This window comes from Coloeus monedula (assembly GCF_965178545.1).
Source record: "Coloeus monedula genome assembly, chromosome: 13".
Lineage (NCBI taxonomy): Eukaryota > Metazoa > Chordata > Aves > Passeriformes > Corvidae > Coloeus > Coloeus monedula.
Window position 1 is genome coordinate 695,244 of NC_138793.1, and position 18,125 is coordinate 713,368.

Below are 18,125 nucleotides of genomic sequence, written 5' to 3' on the forward strand. Positions count from 1 at the left end.
ATTTCCTTGACTGTCCTAGAAGTAACCACTGCACAGAGATGAGGCCTAGGAGGTAGCTCATCCTTTGGAGCAGGCATGCAGTGCTGAAGTTCCATCTGTGGCACACTGACCCTGCCAGGGTAGCTGATGTGCACCAGGCTCAGGGCAGCACCAGCTCTCCTGCAGCCACTGGCAGGTGACATGAGATATGGCCCTTCCTTTCCTGCAGGGATTTCCAGGGTCACTAGAAAACATCCACAGAAAGAACCTGGCCCTCCTGCCTGCTGGGATAACACCTATTCTGGCTTCTCAGCCTTCACAGAAAGAGAAGTTGCCCACAGTAACATTCAGCATCCTGTTAATAGAAATAAGGAGTCATTACTCACCACTGCATGAGTTCCTCAAGACCTTCATATTCACATTTTTTTGTTCAAACTGGAATCTTATGCTTTAGGTAAAACAAGTCTTAAGTGAAATAAGAGTTAATCACAAAGCAAGTGAGTCTAATGATCAGTAGGGTTTTCTTGAAAGGATCACAGACAGATAAAAATCTAGAATCCAAAGCTTCAAAGTTTTAGAGGAAAACAGGGCTGGCTACTTCCAATGATGTTGCTTGGAATAAACCATTCCTTCTGCTTCATGTTTAAAGGCAGCTGACATCTGAGCTACAGAATGCTTGAAATAAATATTAGAGGAATTCATACGAATACAATCAGAAGATTTCTTTTGATGGAAGCCATTATATTTTTTACTCATTTTATGCAATCATAAAAGTATTTTGTTTGCAATAATATTTTAGAAAGTAAAAAGCCAGTGACAGTGCTAGGTTGTTTGCAAGGTTTGGGTATCTAAATGCTCATAAACAATGCTGAAGAGGCGCTGCCCTTCAGAGAAGATGAAGCAACAATGTCATGTGACTTACCTGGACATAGTTAATAGTGGAGGTAAGTATAATCAAGGCTAATCATTCAACAAGAGCCCAGGGCTGAGGGATTTCTAATTCCAAACAAAAAGTCCTTGGAAACTACTTGTGTTTCTAAGTAAAAAATGAACAAACTATGAAATGGGCTCCCATACTGCAAAAATGTCTTTTTTTTTTCTTCTGCTGTAATTAAAGATAGGAAATGGGAATAAGGTTTTGGACTCTAAATTATTCACTTTGAATTATTCTTTCAGGCCTAAACAATTATGCTAGATGCTAATCTTAATCAAATTACGTATAATATGTTAATATGAGCATGAATCCTACATTCCTTGACAAACACCAACATTATATTGATGTTACATAATTATATTAATGGGGAATATGAGCAGTACAAGCGTCTCCCATTTATGACATAAATGTGGTAAATATAAAGTGAAATTCAACGTGGCAAACTAAAATTTAATTTCAGAAAAATAACTCCTGTCTTCTTTAAAGCAGGCAAAATTTCCAGATTTTTAATTACATGAGTTGCATGATTCTAAAAAGAATTCATGCAACATGTTTTAGTATTGGGTGCTACAGTTCTTGATTTTATTTTACTAAAATACGTGGTTTTAAAAGGAATATGATGATTTAAAAATCTGTGTGGCACAGAACCCGTAGCATGGGAAGGCTGAATCCGTGCTGGTTGTCTGCAATCTGACACTCAGCTGCAAAAGACAAGGAGAGGAAAGTGTAACTTGGCACAGAACGCTGTTGCTCCCTGTCAGAGAAACAACTGCTGACAGTTACCACAGCCAACACAGCTGGCACTTCTGTTGGGTAAGACAGTACCACTGATAGTGGGTCAGTATTTTCCATTTAGAAAGGGGCTATTCCCCACCAACATGAATGTTCTGGGAGGCTTTAGAAAGGCTTAATAGATGGAAGTATTTATAACTAAGTGCAGGGCTTATGGATCATTTACATTTAATTTAAGTCATCAAGAGATCATTTGCATCTATGGTAGGGTCTAGACCACATGGGAATTACTTTTCTCCTTTATTAATAAACTGAAATAAACACCACTTACCCAGCTCAGGATGTCACTGATAACATCTGAGGCTCCCATTTGCTCCTCTTTTATGGAAGTTCAAGACACTGTGGGACTCCTAATTACACTTATCCCTTGTCCCTTGTACATAGCTGTGCAAGTTCATTTACTGTTTCCCCTGGATATGCAAAAGTGGTGCCAGTGTTTAATGGAAGACAATCCATATAAATGGATGTGTCCCTATTAAGAGGAAACGCTATATATTCAAACTGTGGAAAACGCTGCAAGTAGAGCTCAGATCTTGTGACATATCAGCTGCAAACTCGGTCTTCAGGAAGGGGCTTTGCCCCAGTGCCCCTTGCCTATTTGTTTCAGTGGGCTCAGAGCTACACAGTCAAATCGCCCTTACAGCACTGAAATACCTCTAAGTCCTTGGATCTACATATTTTGATCACATCCATCTGGTGGTGGAATATCCAAATGTGTGACTTATCAAATTTTAAGTGGACTGAAAGTCCTTCCAGAAATCTATTAAAAAACACTTAGAAAGAAAGTAAAAGCGTGCAGCTCCTCAGTTGCCATAGCTCAGCTACCAGTGCTGCTGTAGCAGAGGTGTCTGAGAGCTGCCTGTGAACTGGAGTGAGAACTACAGCCTTCACGCAAGGGGAGCCGGAGATACGTGGGCTGTTTCAGACTGTGCTGCAGTACTCTCCACTGATGCCATACACAAGTGTTGAATAAATGCCCCTACATTAAATCGATGTTCAGGCAAATGAAATATTTTGTTATAAATTTTTTGTGTTTAAGGCATTGGCATTTGTGCCTGAGGCTTCTCAGTTATCTATGGCACCCCTAAAGCACAACGTCCCACATTATCTTGCTAGCAGTACAGAACTTTCTTAAAGCTGGAGTCCTCCAGGACTGGCTGCCTGTGTGCATATTCCTGCCAGGAGTACACCTGTCTGCACTCATCTTGTCTTCATTTTGCTCACAGGAAGGAAAAAGGCCACCATATGCATTAGACCCTCTGTCCCGTTTGCTGAGTCCCTCAATGTCAAAGGGCTTTACACAAGAAGAAAAAGAGGGTGTGACATGAAGGTACACATAAACAAACATACCTTGAAGAATCTCTTTTCCTGGTAAGCAAAGTCCTTTTCTCCAACTGCCAAACCACATTTGCAGTGGGACTGCAGGTGACTTAAAAGCAAAGCCTGTAGTCCCTGGAGGAGAGCCTCGAAAACCTGCAGAAATGATTGTGACTTTTACCATTGTGACTTTTATTCATTATGCACTTTGAAGGTTTCTACAATTCTGTACACCTCGGTGAAGTCCTCTTTAGAATGTGTATGCTCAGCAAATACTGAGTCTGCAGCAGAACACTCTTCAGGGGTAGCAGTGCTTTGGTAGAGTAAGTCTCAGTCTCTGCCAAGTGGCTGTAGGTGGTTGGTTGCCAATGCACATGCAGCACTGGGAGTCGGTGAGAGCAGGTTCAACGTTTTGAAGTGTTCTGTGCTGTCATCAACTTTTCCTTTGCATGTTACTCTCTTTTGCTCCATATTTTTGCAGATAGGTTGTTACACTGTAAGTCATTAACTTTGTTGTAATATTTCTGAGCCTCAATTATTTTCTTGGGCAGGATTCCTAATAACTTCAATTGGGGTCTTAATTGCGGGAGAACTTCTGATCAAATAAATAATGCCTGATGCATGAAACCCCCACATGATGGCTGAACAACTCAGAATGAGGAGACTTTCCTCTGTACAGAGATTTGCCAAGTTGAATTTTACAGCCATTGAGGTGCACAAACATGACTGCAAAGGGCATGCAGTGATGGAGGGAGCACAAAGCTTCTCCTATCAGAGGGAAGTCTGATATAGTCACTGCTGAGAGAAAACCAGACGTTGTTCCTGGAACATGCTACAAAGTGTTTTATTCTACCAATTTGTCTGCAGTATTTATATTCAATACAAACTTAGATTATGTCTTGTAAATTCACAATGACACAGACATTCAGATGCCTGCAAGTTTAAGTGTAATTGCTTTGTTCTTCTGTGAGTCTGCATTATGTTTGAAGGTTGGCAGAGCCAAAGCAGAAAGCTGTGTCCCACTGTTTCTTTGGAAATTATTTCTGTTTCAGGAGGCAAGAGAACTAGAAACAGTTAACTCACCAAATGCAGAGAATCGATGGCTCTGCTGAGGTAACTACTTAAGTACTTACCTTCTTTTCTGTTGGGGACAAAAGATGGAGTCTACTTGCTTGACCAAAATATCAGTCACTGATTATCTCATCCAAAATTCTCCTCGATGTTAGCAGCAGGAGGTCAGTGACAGACATATTGCAATTGCCAATACATTTTCTCAAATTGTCCCCCCACATATTTTTTACGATGATAAATAATTCATTTTATATTCATGTTCATAAACAGAATTGAAGTGTAGTGAAAAATCAGGTGGGCTGTCCTCTGCCAGGTGCCAGACTCTCACTTTTGTGTTTCAAATGGCCGTTCCTTGAGCTTTTCATGGCGTTTCAGAGGTTGTATTGGTTGCAGGGAATAATAAAGCCATTGATAGCAATGCAGTTTGTCTCCTTATCTTTCCAACACCATGAGACCATAAACAAAGCTATGACTCTCCAATTTAATTGGTTTTCTGGAAGGGTATTTATTTTAGGCTTCTGTTCTGAACCATTTTGAAGTCTGGATAAAATTAATGACTAAAACTATTCAGTCTTCTTGATATCATAGGAATAAGGTAAAGTTCTTCACTAGAGTATACCCTGTGATAAATAATGCCCTAGTAATTATGGGTGGGGATTTTCATGCGGTGAGTGATGATGCCTTGGAAAAGAGCCATGGCACTGTGCATTCAGAAGCTAAGCTATCTAAATCCTTGCAGGCCTCATTTATGCTTTTGGGAATATAGGACAGGTGTGGCAGTTACTAAACCTGGATACTTGAGAATTCACCTCTTATTCCCAGGTGTGGGCCATTAATTCTCGCTCAGACTTGTTCAGTTCTAACAAGTCTCTTTTGAACCAGATTTTATATGTGCACATATACTCACACAATAAATAACATTTTCCTTTCAATCTATTTATCTACTTTGTTTTACTCATCTTTAGCTATGCAGCCCTCATCTTACCTAACATTTTGCATACACATGGCAGCAACCCCACAAAACAATCAGTGGCAGTCTACAGATCCCTGTCATGTTCTGTAGATACCAGAAGACTTGCAGTTTGAATTGTTTAGTACAATTACTAAAGAAGCCTGGGTAAAACTCAAGCCAAGCCCCAGTGAAATTCACAACAAAGGCTATACTAATTTTCATTGGATCACTAGACATCAGAGCAAAGCCAGAGAACACTCAAACACAAACACATGTTTGTAAAATCCTGCAAAAAATCTGTAAAGGAGTATAGTGTTCATTCTTTTTGTTAGATGATCTTCCAGAAATCTGAACACTCTGGGTTGACACACCTAGAAGCCTCCTCACAGACCAGGCATTCTTCAGGAACATATTTGACATTTTTAAACTCAAATACCTACAAGAAAGCTTCTAGTTCCATATTCTGATATTTCCATAGAAGGTCACAGATTGTAATCTCAGCTGCTTCATTCACTTCAAAGGGACTTGTGGCTACTGAGCACTAATGTATATCTGGTCTCTTTATATACCTAAAATACATTGGTCATCTCCTAGGCAGTCCTCTGGAATACAGTGAAGAGATGGGATGATATATGCTAAATTTTGATACAGCACACATTTTTATTACAGTATTTTTATGTGCAAAGAATTGTCACAAAGGTAACGAGATGTCCCTCTACCTTCAAATCCCTCAAGAAGCCATGGCTATAATGGCACACTTCTCAGATCCAAGTACTATCTGGTGAAATGGAACACTGCTATTGGAGAACCTGAGCTGGCTTGGCTTGAAGAACAAATTCCTGACAGCATGACAGCATAGACTGAGCAAGGCTTCCATTAAAATATAAATTTACTATCAACAGGTATTTTGTAGCTATGAAAGAGAAGACTCCAATGATAGGTGACTGCTGAAGAACCCAGCCTACTAACCAGAATACCACACAAAAAAGTGAAACTTGCAAAAATGGGCACACCTTTTTCTGTGCAGTTGGCTGGTTCTGAAAGTGCTTCCTAACAGTTTCTGATTAAAAAAATTACCTTCCTGATAACAGCATGAAACAAAAATATGGCAATTAGGAAATCAAATCTCAGGGCACCACTATTGCAGACTCAACCTAGATGAAACCAGTTCATCAAGCGTGAAGTACCAAACCTCTCATTCCCCTCAAAACTCTAGAGGAAATGTGAACAGCTGTAGCTGGAGAAGCATGGCATGTAACACCTATAGAAATGACAGCTTGGGTTTGTTGTAAAAGCATACAAATCATCAACGCATTAGTTTTCCACTACATGATGTCTATATCTCACTGATCTATTAGTTTTTACAGACGCTGTAAGACTTCTGTGTTAGCCTTATTCCTTTTGCTATCACCCAATAGCCTGCTGAAGTTGTGGGGAACAGCTGTCTATTATGGGGTTTTTTGTCTTCCTCCATTTGAGAACCATTGCATTTATTTTGCCCATGTAATTGAGTTAATCAGTTTTCAGAAACCAGTATGAATAACTCTAGATAGCAAGACAACCTGGCTATTTTGATAACTGCAAATAATGGGGAATAGTACTAGAAGATGCAGAACTTGTAACTGGAAATACTTAGTTACAAGACTTATTAGCTGCATAGAGAGAAAGAACAAAGGCACTCGATTTTTCCTGCAAATGAACTCCAGGCAATGTGACAATAAAATGGATGTTTGCTATTAGAACAGACTGGTTCCTTTCTTTACTTAGTATTTGCTAGAACAAAAGCGCTGTAACTTTCCAAGGCTGTAGTGAGTCAGTGCTGGAATTAGCAGTATGATACTGAAATAGTGATCACCACTCAACAATCTTTCCTCTCCTTTCTCCTCACCTAGTCAAAAAGGCTACCTCTGACAATTCAGCTATTAACAGATAAGTTTCTGACATTTAAATTATTAAATCATAGTGAAAAACCAAACTCTGTGCTTAGGAAGTATCAGCTTTTTCAAACAGATAGGCAGAGCTATTAATATTGCTTTTTCTCTCTGTGCTTAATTTTTTTTTAATATAGCCAGATTCCTGAGAAAAGAAAATCAGCGATCCTTCTGCTTCCTGAAGCTTTAATAGCCTCAGCTCTGCAAAATTCAGATTTCTAACAATAGGATTTTGGTCTTGGTGCAGGTCAGTCCTGAACATGAAAGTAATTATTGTAATACCAAAATGCAGGGCTGTTAAGAGAAGGGAGATTTGCAATAATAAGATTATGGAAAACCTCTATTACAGACTTCGTATTTCTGGGATATTCCTGCATGAATGCCATCTGCTTGGTGATCACAATGAATGTAATCATACTGAGAGGATCTTTCCAGTTTTGAATAAATCTAGGTTGAGATTACCAAGAAAAATTACCAAGGTTATATTTTGGTATAATTCAATGCATTTGCCCTTAAATACATCTGAGTATTCATCACAGCCTAGAATTTTGTGGTTTTTACCTAAGGGCCTATTTATTTCCACCTGTAAACTACATATACAAATATATTTATTCTTTTCTCTTCTAAATCACTGGAGAGAAATTAGTGATTTCTTCTCTAGAATTCAAAGGCGTGGCTGTTAGACCAGAGTGAAAAAGTAAACAGCAGCATCATGTGTGAAAATCAAACTTTGAAATGTGCAAGTCTGAAGTGAAAAAAAATCCAGCAAAGGCTTACCCACGAGGGAAACAGGGGCAAATGCTTACAGAAAGAAACATTTAATGTGTGGGTTGTAGTCCAGGAGTTTGTAGGGGTTTTATTTTAAGACAAAGAAATAATTGCCCATGAAGACAGAGGAAACACGCATGAACAATGGAAGCAGACAAAACAGAAACTATTCCAAGGGCAACAAAATAGCTTTCACTCCAGGTGAAGGGCTCCAGAGAACTTCTTAATGCTTTTGTGTTAAGGGAACATACTGAGTGGGCAGTAAACAGGGACATTTGTCCCAACAGGCTCCTCTCCCCTTTATACCTTCTAACTCCAGTTCCCACTGTTTCTATTTCCTCAGTGGCCTTTCTGCCTCTAAATGTGAATTGCTGTAGATTACTTGAAGACACTGAATATCAGTGTAATTTTTTTCCAGTATTAAAGTCTTTAAACAACTGTGAGACTGGATAATGCATGTGAAAATAAGATACTATTATCTTATAGTATTATCTATAGTCATATGGGTAACTGGTGCTGTAGGAACACATCCAGAACAAGAGTGAGAAGGGCTCCATCCCAGCAGGGACCAGTGTCTGCTTGTGACACCCGACTCCAGAGCCACTGCTCATCTGGCACAACTTGTATATAAGCAGGTAAAGTGTGTATTTCAATGCCACATCCCAGCTGTCCATATATTTCTGTGCTTACTTTTTAGGTTGCTTTAATGATATTCTATTTTTACTGTAACATTGGGGAGAAAAAGTATCCTGCAAAAACTGAAGTACACTGTGTGATGGTTTCCTGTAGCAAGGTACAATGCCAACCAAGCACTGGAGTGTCTTACACGCAGGGAATTATGTGTGAGCTTTAACGTTTAAAATAATCAGACTCTGAGAATAAGTTTGTCTGCTTTTTATTTTCTTCAGCTATCTTTGATGAGGATTAATGAATGAATGGTCATAAAGTGCTCTACAATCCTAGGAAAGCATACTAAGAGCACCCATTTATTTAACTACTGTGAGCAAAGGATAAAGTTTAATGCTTACCTGGAATTTCACTCTAGCTATAGGTGGATGAGTCATTGTCACAGAAAATGTAACAGTTTCAATTAAGAAGCAGAAAAACATTAGAGAAGGTAAAGCAAATACTTGCTGATTGACAAGGAAAAGTATCTTTGGGGTAAATGAGCTGAGTAAAACTGTTTGCCCAGACTAACCCTCAGAATTTTTCTGCAAATATGGTTTATTTTCCACATGGCTTTACAAAACAAAACCCCTCCATCACATCTGACAGCCATAAAAATGGTAAATACAAATAATTGTATCTATATTACTGAGCTCTGCAACTGTATGTACAAATCTAATTCTTCTCAGGTCATTTGCAGACATAAAACATTTTCAAGCAAGTCTATGTGCTAAAGAGTAGCATAAATCATTAATTTTTTTTCCCCTCTATATTAAAAAAATCCCACTTTTCCTACAGTATTGTTTTACTGTCTGCACACTTGAACTTGTTTCAAACTTGCCTACCTTATAAACAGATGATTTTCAGACCTGCCCACTGCAAACACACACACACCTGTGTATTGAAGTGTACATTTCCCATTCAGGGAGCTGCAAACACACCCTGCTCACACACAGCTTGAGATGTGAGCATATGTGTGCATATATATAGTAAGCGTATGCTTGTTTGGGCAGAACTAAAGTGATACAAACCAAAGTGTCTGGAAAACATTATGGGCAAAAAGAACTTTTCTCCACAAAAAGTGATGTATTTTGTAACAACAAACATACCAGTGAAATGGTGCATAATCTTCCTGTGACATTGAACTCTATGACCCAGGTGTTTCCTAGTCTGCCAGCATTTAGGGTTTTTTTTCTAATAGTAAGTTTGAAAAGAAAAATCAACTATGAATCGATAACATTTAGAAATTTGTCATAATTTCTGTTGTCAAGAGAGCTGTTGTTACTTTTATTTGATGTCTTTGATATTCTTTCCCCTTGATCTCACAACATTCTACGGAAGCAAATCCACACGGCAGCGAGGATCCAGATGGGAACGCACTGTCAGGTGTTAATTAACAGCCTGGGAACAGTTAGGAGATGCCAATCAGTACAGAAACACACCACCATTTACTTCGATGCCCGTGGGGCCCTGGCCAACTTCAGCAGAATCACAGAACATTCTGAGTTGGAAGAGACCCACAGGGATCATGGGGTCCAGCCCTTAAGCGAGCGGCCCATACGAGGATCGAACCCACAGCCTGTGCCCGGTACCCCCAGGAAACCGCCGGGCCTGGCCCGGCCCGGGAACACTGAAGCTGCGCTTCCCCTCCCGCGGGGCCCGGGACAAGCTCCCCGCTCTGCCCGTGCGGAGACTCAGCCGGAGACGCGGTTTCGGCTTCTCCCCCTCGGGCTGTGGGAGGTGCCGGAGCCTCCTGGAAGTACGGGCGGGCCCCCGGTTCCCACCGGCGTGGGAAGGCAGCCGCCTCCCTCCCCGCCAGCCCCCGGCCCGGGCGGGGCAGCCTCTCGATCCCGTCCCCCGTCAGACAGGGGAAGAGGCCTCCTGAGGGCCCGGGCGCAGCCGGCCCAGCGACACGCGTGCCCGTGACCGCGTTGTCCTCCAGCGCGGCCGCAGCAGCGCAGGACAAACCCTGCGAGCGGCCGTGACAAGGCCCCGGCCGTGACAAGGCCCCGGCCGTGGCCAGACTCAGGCCGTGGCCAGACTCAGGCCGTGAGAGGGCCCCGGCCGTGGCCAGGCTGAGGCCGCTGAGGATCCCCGGCCGCGCCGCGGCTGCCGCCCAGCCCGCAGGCCGCCCGCGGGCCTCACACACAAACCCCTCAGGCTGCGGCCCCGCCCCGCGCGGGCGCTGATTGGCCGCGGGCGCTGCCAATCACGCAGCGGTTGCATCACCCGGGCGGGCGGGGCGGCTCCGCGCGGTGTCGCAATCGGCGCTCGCCGCACGCGCACCGTACCGAGCGCGGCCCGCCCGGCCCCTCCCGCCGCTCGCGCCGCTCAGGTAAGTGCGGGGGGCGCGCGCCGGGGCCGGGGGGCCGCGGCCGCCCCCGCCCGCCGGGCCCCGCACGGCAGCGCGTGATGCAATCGGCGGGCGGCCCCGGCTCCCTCCCCTCCCCTCCCCCGGTGAAGTCACGGCTTGGCAGCGCCGGGCACCCCCGCGCCCCGCTCGGACGGGGGAGGAGCAGCGCGGCCTCGGCGGGCGGGCGGCCCGGGGAGGGCGGCGGTGGCGCCATGGGCCCGCCGGGGAGGGCCGGGCCGGTCCCGGTCCCCGTGGTCGGTCCCGGCCCGGGGGCGGGGGGGAGTGAGGCCGTGCCGGGGCGGTTCCGGGGGCGTTTGGCGGCGGGGCTGGGCGGCCGCTCACGGTGCGGCGGGGTAGGAGTGCGCTCGGCCGAGGGGAGCCGGAGAATGCGGCCCGGGGCGCTCGGGAGCGCCCGCGGTACCGCCCGGTGCGCGCCCCTCCCGCCGCGCGGCGCCCTGGGGAGCGTCTCCACAGATGTTTCAGGTTCTCGGCGAATTTCCATAGTTCCAGTTGCAAGTTTCAAACCGGAGCTTTGGCAGGCAGGGAGTTCGGCGTCGGCCTTAGCGCTGACATCCGGCAGGGAAGAGCAGTCGCAGCTCCGTAACACTGCCATGCAGAGCCTCTTCGGAAAGTATAAGCATTTATAATTTTCAAAACTTTCGGATTTAAGGAATTGGTTCGTCGTTAGAAATCACAGCTGTCGTTTTAATTCGAAAGACAGAGTCTTTTGATACCTCCTCCCAGTGTTTGGGATTCTGTCAGAATACGTGCTTTATGTGTTCTGATTCAGTCTGTTAAGGATGTCAGAGTGCATTTTTCTTGTAAGATGTATAATAAAAATTGAGATTTTGAAATAAATGTGGAAAAGTGATGTTGTCAGCTATGGCAAGAAATGATGAGTTTGAGCTACTCAGTCTCAAAAGTTGTTGCCCAGCCTTCAGTAGGTGGGCGCTAGCATCAGCTCCTGCAAACCTGTGAGTATGAACCGTGCAGGAATCAGCCCTCCTGTTGTTCAGCAGATGCGTGCCTGGAGTTCTGTGCCACTGTTCTTAGTACAGGGTCATCGTAATCTAGAATCGGATCCTATCATGGTGTTCCTACTGAAGTCTAAGACAAGAGATGCCACTTACTGCTGTTCAGATTGGAAACGATTTTTGCATTTGACAAGACAGCTGCGTGAATTTGTGCAATAAAGTCATTCTGACTAATGATCAGAACCAGCTCAGCGACAGCTCAAGAAAGGAGCAGAGAGAAACACTTTGGATTCTTTGCTACCAAGTTAAGAAAAATACTGATTTAATTGACAAAACACATTTTTTGTTTTTTTGTTTTTGCCAAAGCAAACATTTGGAAGTTTAATGTCTTTATTTTTATTTTTTGTGTATGTGAAAGCAAGTGAAGGCCTTCATTGCTTCACTGGTCCCTGAGGAGTACTTGTGAGACAGTAAGAAACATCTTTCTGCCTGAGAAGACACCTCTTGAGTTACCAGCTATTACGCTGTAGTGGGTGGCCAGTTGGTTTCCTGGGTGGCCAGTTGGTGGCCTAAGGAGAGAACTAGGCAGTTCTAACTGGCCACTGGAAACACTACCATGTGTTGGGTGGAACCAGCCTAGGGCTGTTGCTGAGCTGAAGCTAATGAGCAGCTTTATGGGAACAAGATGCTGGGAAACTGGGCTGGCTGGCTGAGGAGTTGTCTTCTGCTGTGCTGGGGCTGTCACCCAGTCACGGGAAAGCAACCTGTGTGGAGAGGCATGGAGCAGCTGCGTTTGTGTTGCACGGGCTCTGAGAAACTGGAGACCTATCTGCCTCCCCGCCTTCTTGGCCTCTCCCAGTTACCACGTCCTTTATCTCGCCCTTCTTGAGAGTCCCCTTGCTATGTCTTGTACCTGCTGCCTTTAAATCTCCTTGCAGTATCTGCTGAAGGATGTCCCATAGCACCTGCTGCTATCTGGGATAGCCTTCTGACAATTGGTAATAGGCATCCAGCCTCCAAATCACCAGGTAGAAACTCTAGTTACAAGCCTCAGCTGTTAGCACTCCTGTAACTCTGTGATACAGTACAGTTAGTGCTACTTGCTGTGTATATTCTTTGGAGCAGGACAGGAATCCAGGTGTCACAGCTCCCAGTTAAGGGTTCTAATCATCAGGCCAGATAGGAGCACGTCTCACTCAAGAAAATAGTTACTTAATAAAAACCAAATCAGTTGCAGTGGGAAAAAACAGAGGGGGGTCTGTTCTAGCAGGGCTAGAATTCTTGCTTGAGAGGTGTGACACTGGTTGTCTTCTCTGCTTATATCCATGTACTGCCCAACTGAAATACTCCATTAATATTAGGTTTAATGGAACAAATACTTTTTTTGTTGAATCTTAGGGAAATCTGTTAGAGATAGGAAAGGAGTGTTAAAGCAGTATTAAATAGTTTTGATAGCATAGAGAGAAGTAGCACATGGAACCTGGTGATGTGAAGAAACTTGGTAGGTGTCAGGTGGGGTTCCTTTGAGGGCAGGAGCCACCCCTTCCTCTGTAGCAGCTCATGGAGCACAAAAACCAGATTGTGAAAATGGTGTGGTTACATAACTGGCCTGTCCAGGTGAACTTTGCAAGCACTGAAATGTGTTGAAGCAGAGGGGACAGCAGGACATTCTGTCTGATTTGGAAAAGGTATCAAAAATATACTGGTCAGAGACAACCTAAGAGAACTGTATATGCTTTGAGGGCTACAGAAATCCTGTATTTTAAAATAAAGTGCAGATAAGGCCAGTGTATGCTCTAAGAGGAGCATACACTCAACACCTTGACTAAAAATGTCTGTGCATTTACACATGCACAGCTAATACAACTGGCCCTGCCAGTCTTGTGCTGGTGTACAGGAACACCCTGTCAGCAGGGTGTTCAGTTTAACTGCCCAACCAAACTGCTTATTTGGTCAGAATCTGAGACTGAAACATGGTTTGCAAAAGTTGCTTTAAGAGTTGAAACTGGGAAAATACTAACACAAAGGTATTAGACACTATGTATCTAGATTCAACTCCACAGATGTCAAAAAGAGTTGATGGTCTCATTCTGCCCTGAGATAGGAAAATGAAAAGATTTCTTGATAGGAAGGGTGTGGGTGTAGTCATACACCTTCACAAGTGGGAAGACCTTTCAGTGACAGGGAATGTTAATTTTCAGTAACATTCAAGCCAAATTTAATGGGCTTTTCCATGAATGTTATTGAACCACACTGCAGCTGCATCTCATTCTGGCTCCTTCATAATGGAAAAAAATACGCAGTCGATACACACAGTTGAATTCTGACGTTTTAATGATATCCCATCCGAAAGTAAAACAGCAACTCCGACTGCTGAGAAAAACAAACAGGAACAGTACACAGCTGATGAACCTGGGAGTTTAGAATGACCAGTGACACACAGGAGCTTGCTTACAAACCTCTCACACGTCCCTCCATTCATCAGCCAGACAGTGAAGCCATCCCTTGCTGTGCTGTTCCAGATGTGAGACGTGTTTCTGGGCTGGACGCTGCCCACCCCGGGCAGTCAGCACTGCCCAGTGCTGCTGCAGCTGGTTGCTTTTCCCAGCCATCTGGAGGATGGGCAGGCAGCATGTATCACCCTGGTTGTGCGATACTGCATGTGTGTGTGACACAGTGCTGGGCTGCACTGCTGCCACGCAGTCTGACCTCAGAGTAGATTGTTTAGTGCCAGTAAAATGCTTTTCTTCAACATGACAAACCCACACTGATTTGACTGATCACTGAGTATTTTTCATTGGAACCATAGGTAGGTGTTTCAGGAGCTTAGGACCGTCCTGTTGCCCTTCCCCTCTTCTCTCCCAGCCATTTAGGAAGTCATCCTGTGAGATGAGAAGAGAAGGGGACCAGCTGTTAGCCTTGCCAGGGCCATGGCCCTGCAGCAGCTATGGTGGAATCCTCCTTGTGCCACCAGTAGGGCCAGGAGCAGGCTGACCTCAGCAGCGGGAGAACATGAGTCAGGTGAGAGGATGTCTTGCTCATCAGGCCAGTTTGTCTGCTGGAGAGTGGACAATGACCAGTGCATGAACTAGGGCAGGGGACCTTACTTGTGGATGAGTCAGCTGTGGTTGCTGTCTTTTTATGGGTGACAGTCCCTGTCTTTGTGTAGTGATCTACACTGCCATCACCTTGTGTTCCTGTCCCACCTGCTCCATACATACTGTTACAGGCTCAGCACATTGCTTGTGGTTGAATGTCACCCAGACACGGCCTTTGCAATGTGCTACCTTTTCCCATAGATTTATTTTCCCCCTCAGTACTGGTAGACCTTACAACAGCCATCAGTTTGAACATCAGCTTTAAAATAAGTGCTGTAAGATAGTTGAGAAAAGGTGGGTGGACAGGCTGAGCACCCTTGCTCCAGAGAAAAGAGATCAGGGAGGAATTTGTCTGTGGATACACCCAGAGATGTGGTCCGAAGAGGACAAGGATCAAGTACCCCTGTTGGTCAAGAGTCAGGCTGTTAATAGTTTTAAGCCACAGAAGGAAAACTCCAGTCTGAAAACTAAGAAAATTGTATAACTGGAGGAAAAGTTAGACAGTGGAACATGTTGCCAAGACAGAGGTTGTGAAACTGGAGATATTTGAGGCTAGGCTAGACACCCATCCATCAGGGATGGCTTTGGAATAACTGAGTGAAGCCAGTGAACAATTCAAACAGCTTGACTAGATGACCCAGTAGTAGTCCCATCCAATCCAAATACGTTTGAGGCTTCAGAAATGTAGTTGGCAGCTTGTCCACTTCCATAACAGTTATGGTGTGTCACTGCCAGACGTACCATCAGTACTTTATGCTAAAGCTGGTGGTGTGTAAGATTGTAGCTCAAGCCAGCATCTTTAATAGCTTTTTTTTTTCCCCTACTAGGTTCACCTTGCCCTTAATCCATGTGAAGATCTGTTGGAAACACCTTCTGGAAACACAAGAGTTTTCAGTCTCCTAATAAGTTCTGTTGTGTCCAAGAACAGCCTGTCCAAATGAGCAAGACATCCCAACAGAACACCACTACAGATGCGAGTGGAGTAAGTGTGATTCACACCCAAGCACACTCCAGTGGTTTGCAGCAGGTTCCCCAGCTGGTGCCAGTTAGTCCTGGTGGTGGAGGCAAAGCTGTGCCTCCGAGCAAACAGGGAAAGAAAAATTCCTTTGTGGATAGAAACAGTGATGAGTATCGTCAGCGCAGAGAGCGAAACAACATGGCAGTGAAAAAGAGCCGGTTAAAAAGCAAGCAGAAAGCACAAGACACACTGCAAAGGGTCAACCAGCTTAAAGAAGAAAATGAACGTTTAGAGGCAAAAATTAAACTCCTGACCAAGGAGCTGAGCGTACTCAAAGACTTGTTCCTTGAGCATGCCCACAATTTTGCAGACAATGTGCAACCTGTTGGCACTGAGACCACCACAACAAATCCAGAAAACAGTGGACAGTAAACGCCTGCGACCTTACGAAATGAACTCGAGGTGCAGCTTGTCTGCAGTGCCCATGCAGTAACCAACCAAAAACTGTACCTTTAGTCATTGTTTTGTGGAAATTTCTTCTTTTAGATTTAACACTGAAGATTTGTAACAAACCAGAAACTGGTTAGGGTATTTGTTTTAAATATTTTTTTCCTCAAAGATTTATGCAGATCTGAACTCCTAGCCAACAAGAAATGTAATATTTAGGAGATAACATTTTCACAGGAATGTTCACTTACCATTTTAGACTTTGCATAATGGGAGGAATCCAGCAGGATGGCTCACTATAGTATCAGAAACTTGTAATTTGATAGATTTTTCAAATACCTGTTAGTGTATTTAGGCCCTTTGTTTTCTCCATTACGTATTACAAAATGCAAAGGCTGCAGAGAATGTTTGCTTTTTACTTTAAATCTGTAGAGCAAGTCCTATGAAGCACCATGTAGGTCCCTCCTGCCCAGTTATAGTTAATGGGGAGGTTGTAGTAATAGTGAGGCTGGGATGCTTACCAAGGTTCACCAGAAAAATAACAATATGCTCTGATGATAATATACAGGCAGTTGGCCTCCAAATGGCACATGAAGCATCATGTACAAGAGGCAAAGCAGCACACTGACAAAGCCTTTTATTTAAGCTTGTGTTCGTACTGCTCAGATATGCTCAGTGACTGGGGCCTTATGAGAACAAGAGTTTGTTTTCAGAAAATTTCAAAATGCTACCAAAAAACTGTGCCCTGCAAAATTGCATTCTTGCTGGGAAGGAGGTACTGGGGAGAACAAAAAGTGCAGCTTGGCTATGCAGTGAAAGGGGCAGGACAGCATATTCAGCTGGGATATATGGATCTCTGCTGGCTGACATTCATCTTACAGAAATTTACAGTGGTTTTAAAAATAAATGGCCCTAGCATGAATAACTGATTCAGTGGAATTTGTACAGGCATCATACAGCTGTGTGAAGGAGTATCCTTGGTCTTGTGTTATTTCCATAGAAGTTTTTCTGTAGCAACTTTTTTATTGCTACTGCTAAGTCTTTGCCATGATCCATAATGCAGTCCTATGTGTTGTATTGAGGATTTAAACAAAGTAAAGCAGGAACTTTGATGTAACTTTAATTTATTTTTATTTTTAAATATTTCATTGATGGTATGGCTATTTTACATTTAACCTGTGTGTCTGTCTTGTAGATTACTACACTGTTTTAATTTCCCTCTTACAGTACCTTTGTCCATAGATTATTTTGGAGGATGCTTGTTTGCTTTGTATCTGTACTTAGGAAAAAACTTGGATGTTACCTCTATGAAGATATTGTTAGAGAGTGAAACCTTGAAAAGTTATTTTTTGAATTTAAACTTTTAATATGTGGAAAACTTTAATGGATTGTTTTGGATTATAGTAGACTTTTTACAGATATGTTTTTTCATTCTAACTGCATCTTAAGTTTGTAGGGTTGAAATACCAGAAGCTAATAAAAATGTTTTGCTTGTAGTGGCCTCGTTTTTCCTGTGCCTTTTCTATTTCCCTCAAGTGCTGAGTTGCCCATCTCAGCTATCTTGGAGAAATCAGTGCAATAGTCTCTGTTCCCCTCTTTCACTCAGGTTTTTGCTCCATGGAAGCAATCAGAAACTCATTACAGTTTTGTCTAAATGCCTGATTTAACAAAAAAGGAAAAGAAAAATTAAGACTGAAAATTTACTGCAATTAGAGGGAGGGGAGAGGAGCAGAACACCAAAAATTACAAGGAAAAAGATGACCTGAAGGCATCTCATTTGTTAACTGCACGTCCTCTGGTGAAAAGGCCAGCACTAATCTCTTGCCTTGTCTGACCTGTGAACTGGGACTGTGTGGCCCTGTAGTCCTGAAGTTGGTTTGCCTGG

The 18,125-nt window shown here is 43.6% G+C and overlaps 1 protein-coding gene across 2 annotated transcripts; it reads left to right on the forward strand.

The window, feature by feature from the left end:
- The first annotated feature begins 10,636 nt into the window (after positions 1-10,636).
- CEBPG (CCAAT enhancer binding protein gamma) lies at positions 10,637-17,736 on the forward strand. Of its 2 annotated transcripts, none has more exons than XM_082289891.1 (2): positions 10,637-10,745; positions 15,663-17,736. In XM_082289891.1, the coding sequence occupies exon 2, from the start codon at positions 15,773-15,775 to the stop codon at positions 16,223-16,225; it is 453 nt and encodes a 150-aa protein (XP_082146017.1). In that variant the 5' UTR covers positions 10,637-10,745; positions 15,663-15,772; the 3' UTR covers positions 16,226-17,736. The 2 variants fall into 2 exon arrangements, with proteins under 2 accessions (XP_082146017.1, XP_082146018.1); XM_082289892.1 differs by lacking the exon at positions 10,637-10,745 and adding an exon at positions 11,506-14,758.
- The last annotated feature ends 389 nt before the right edge of the window (positions 17,737-18,125 follow it).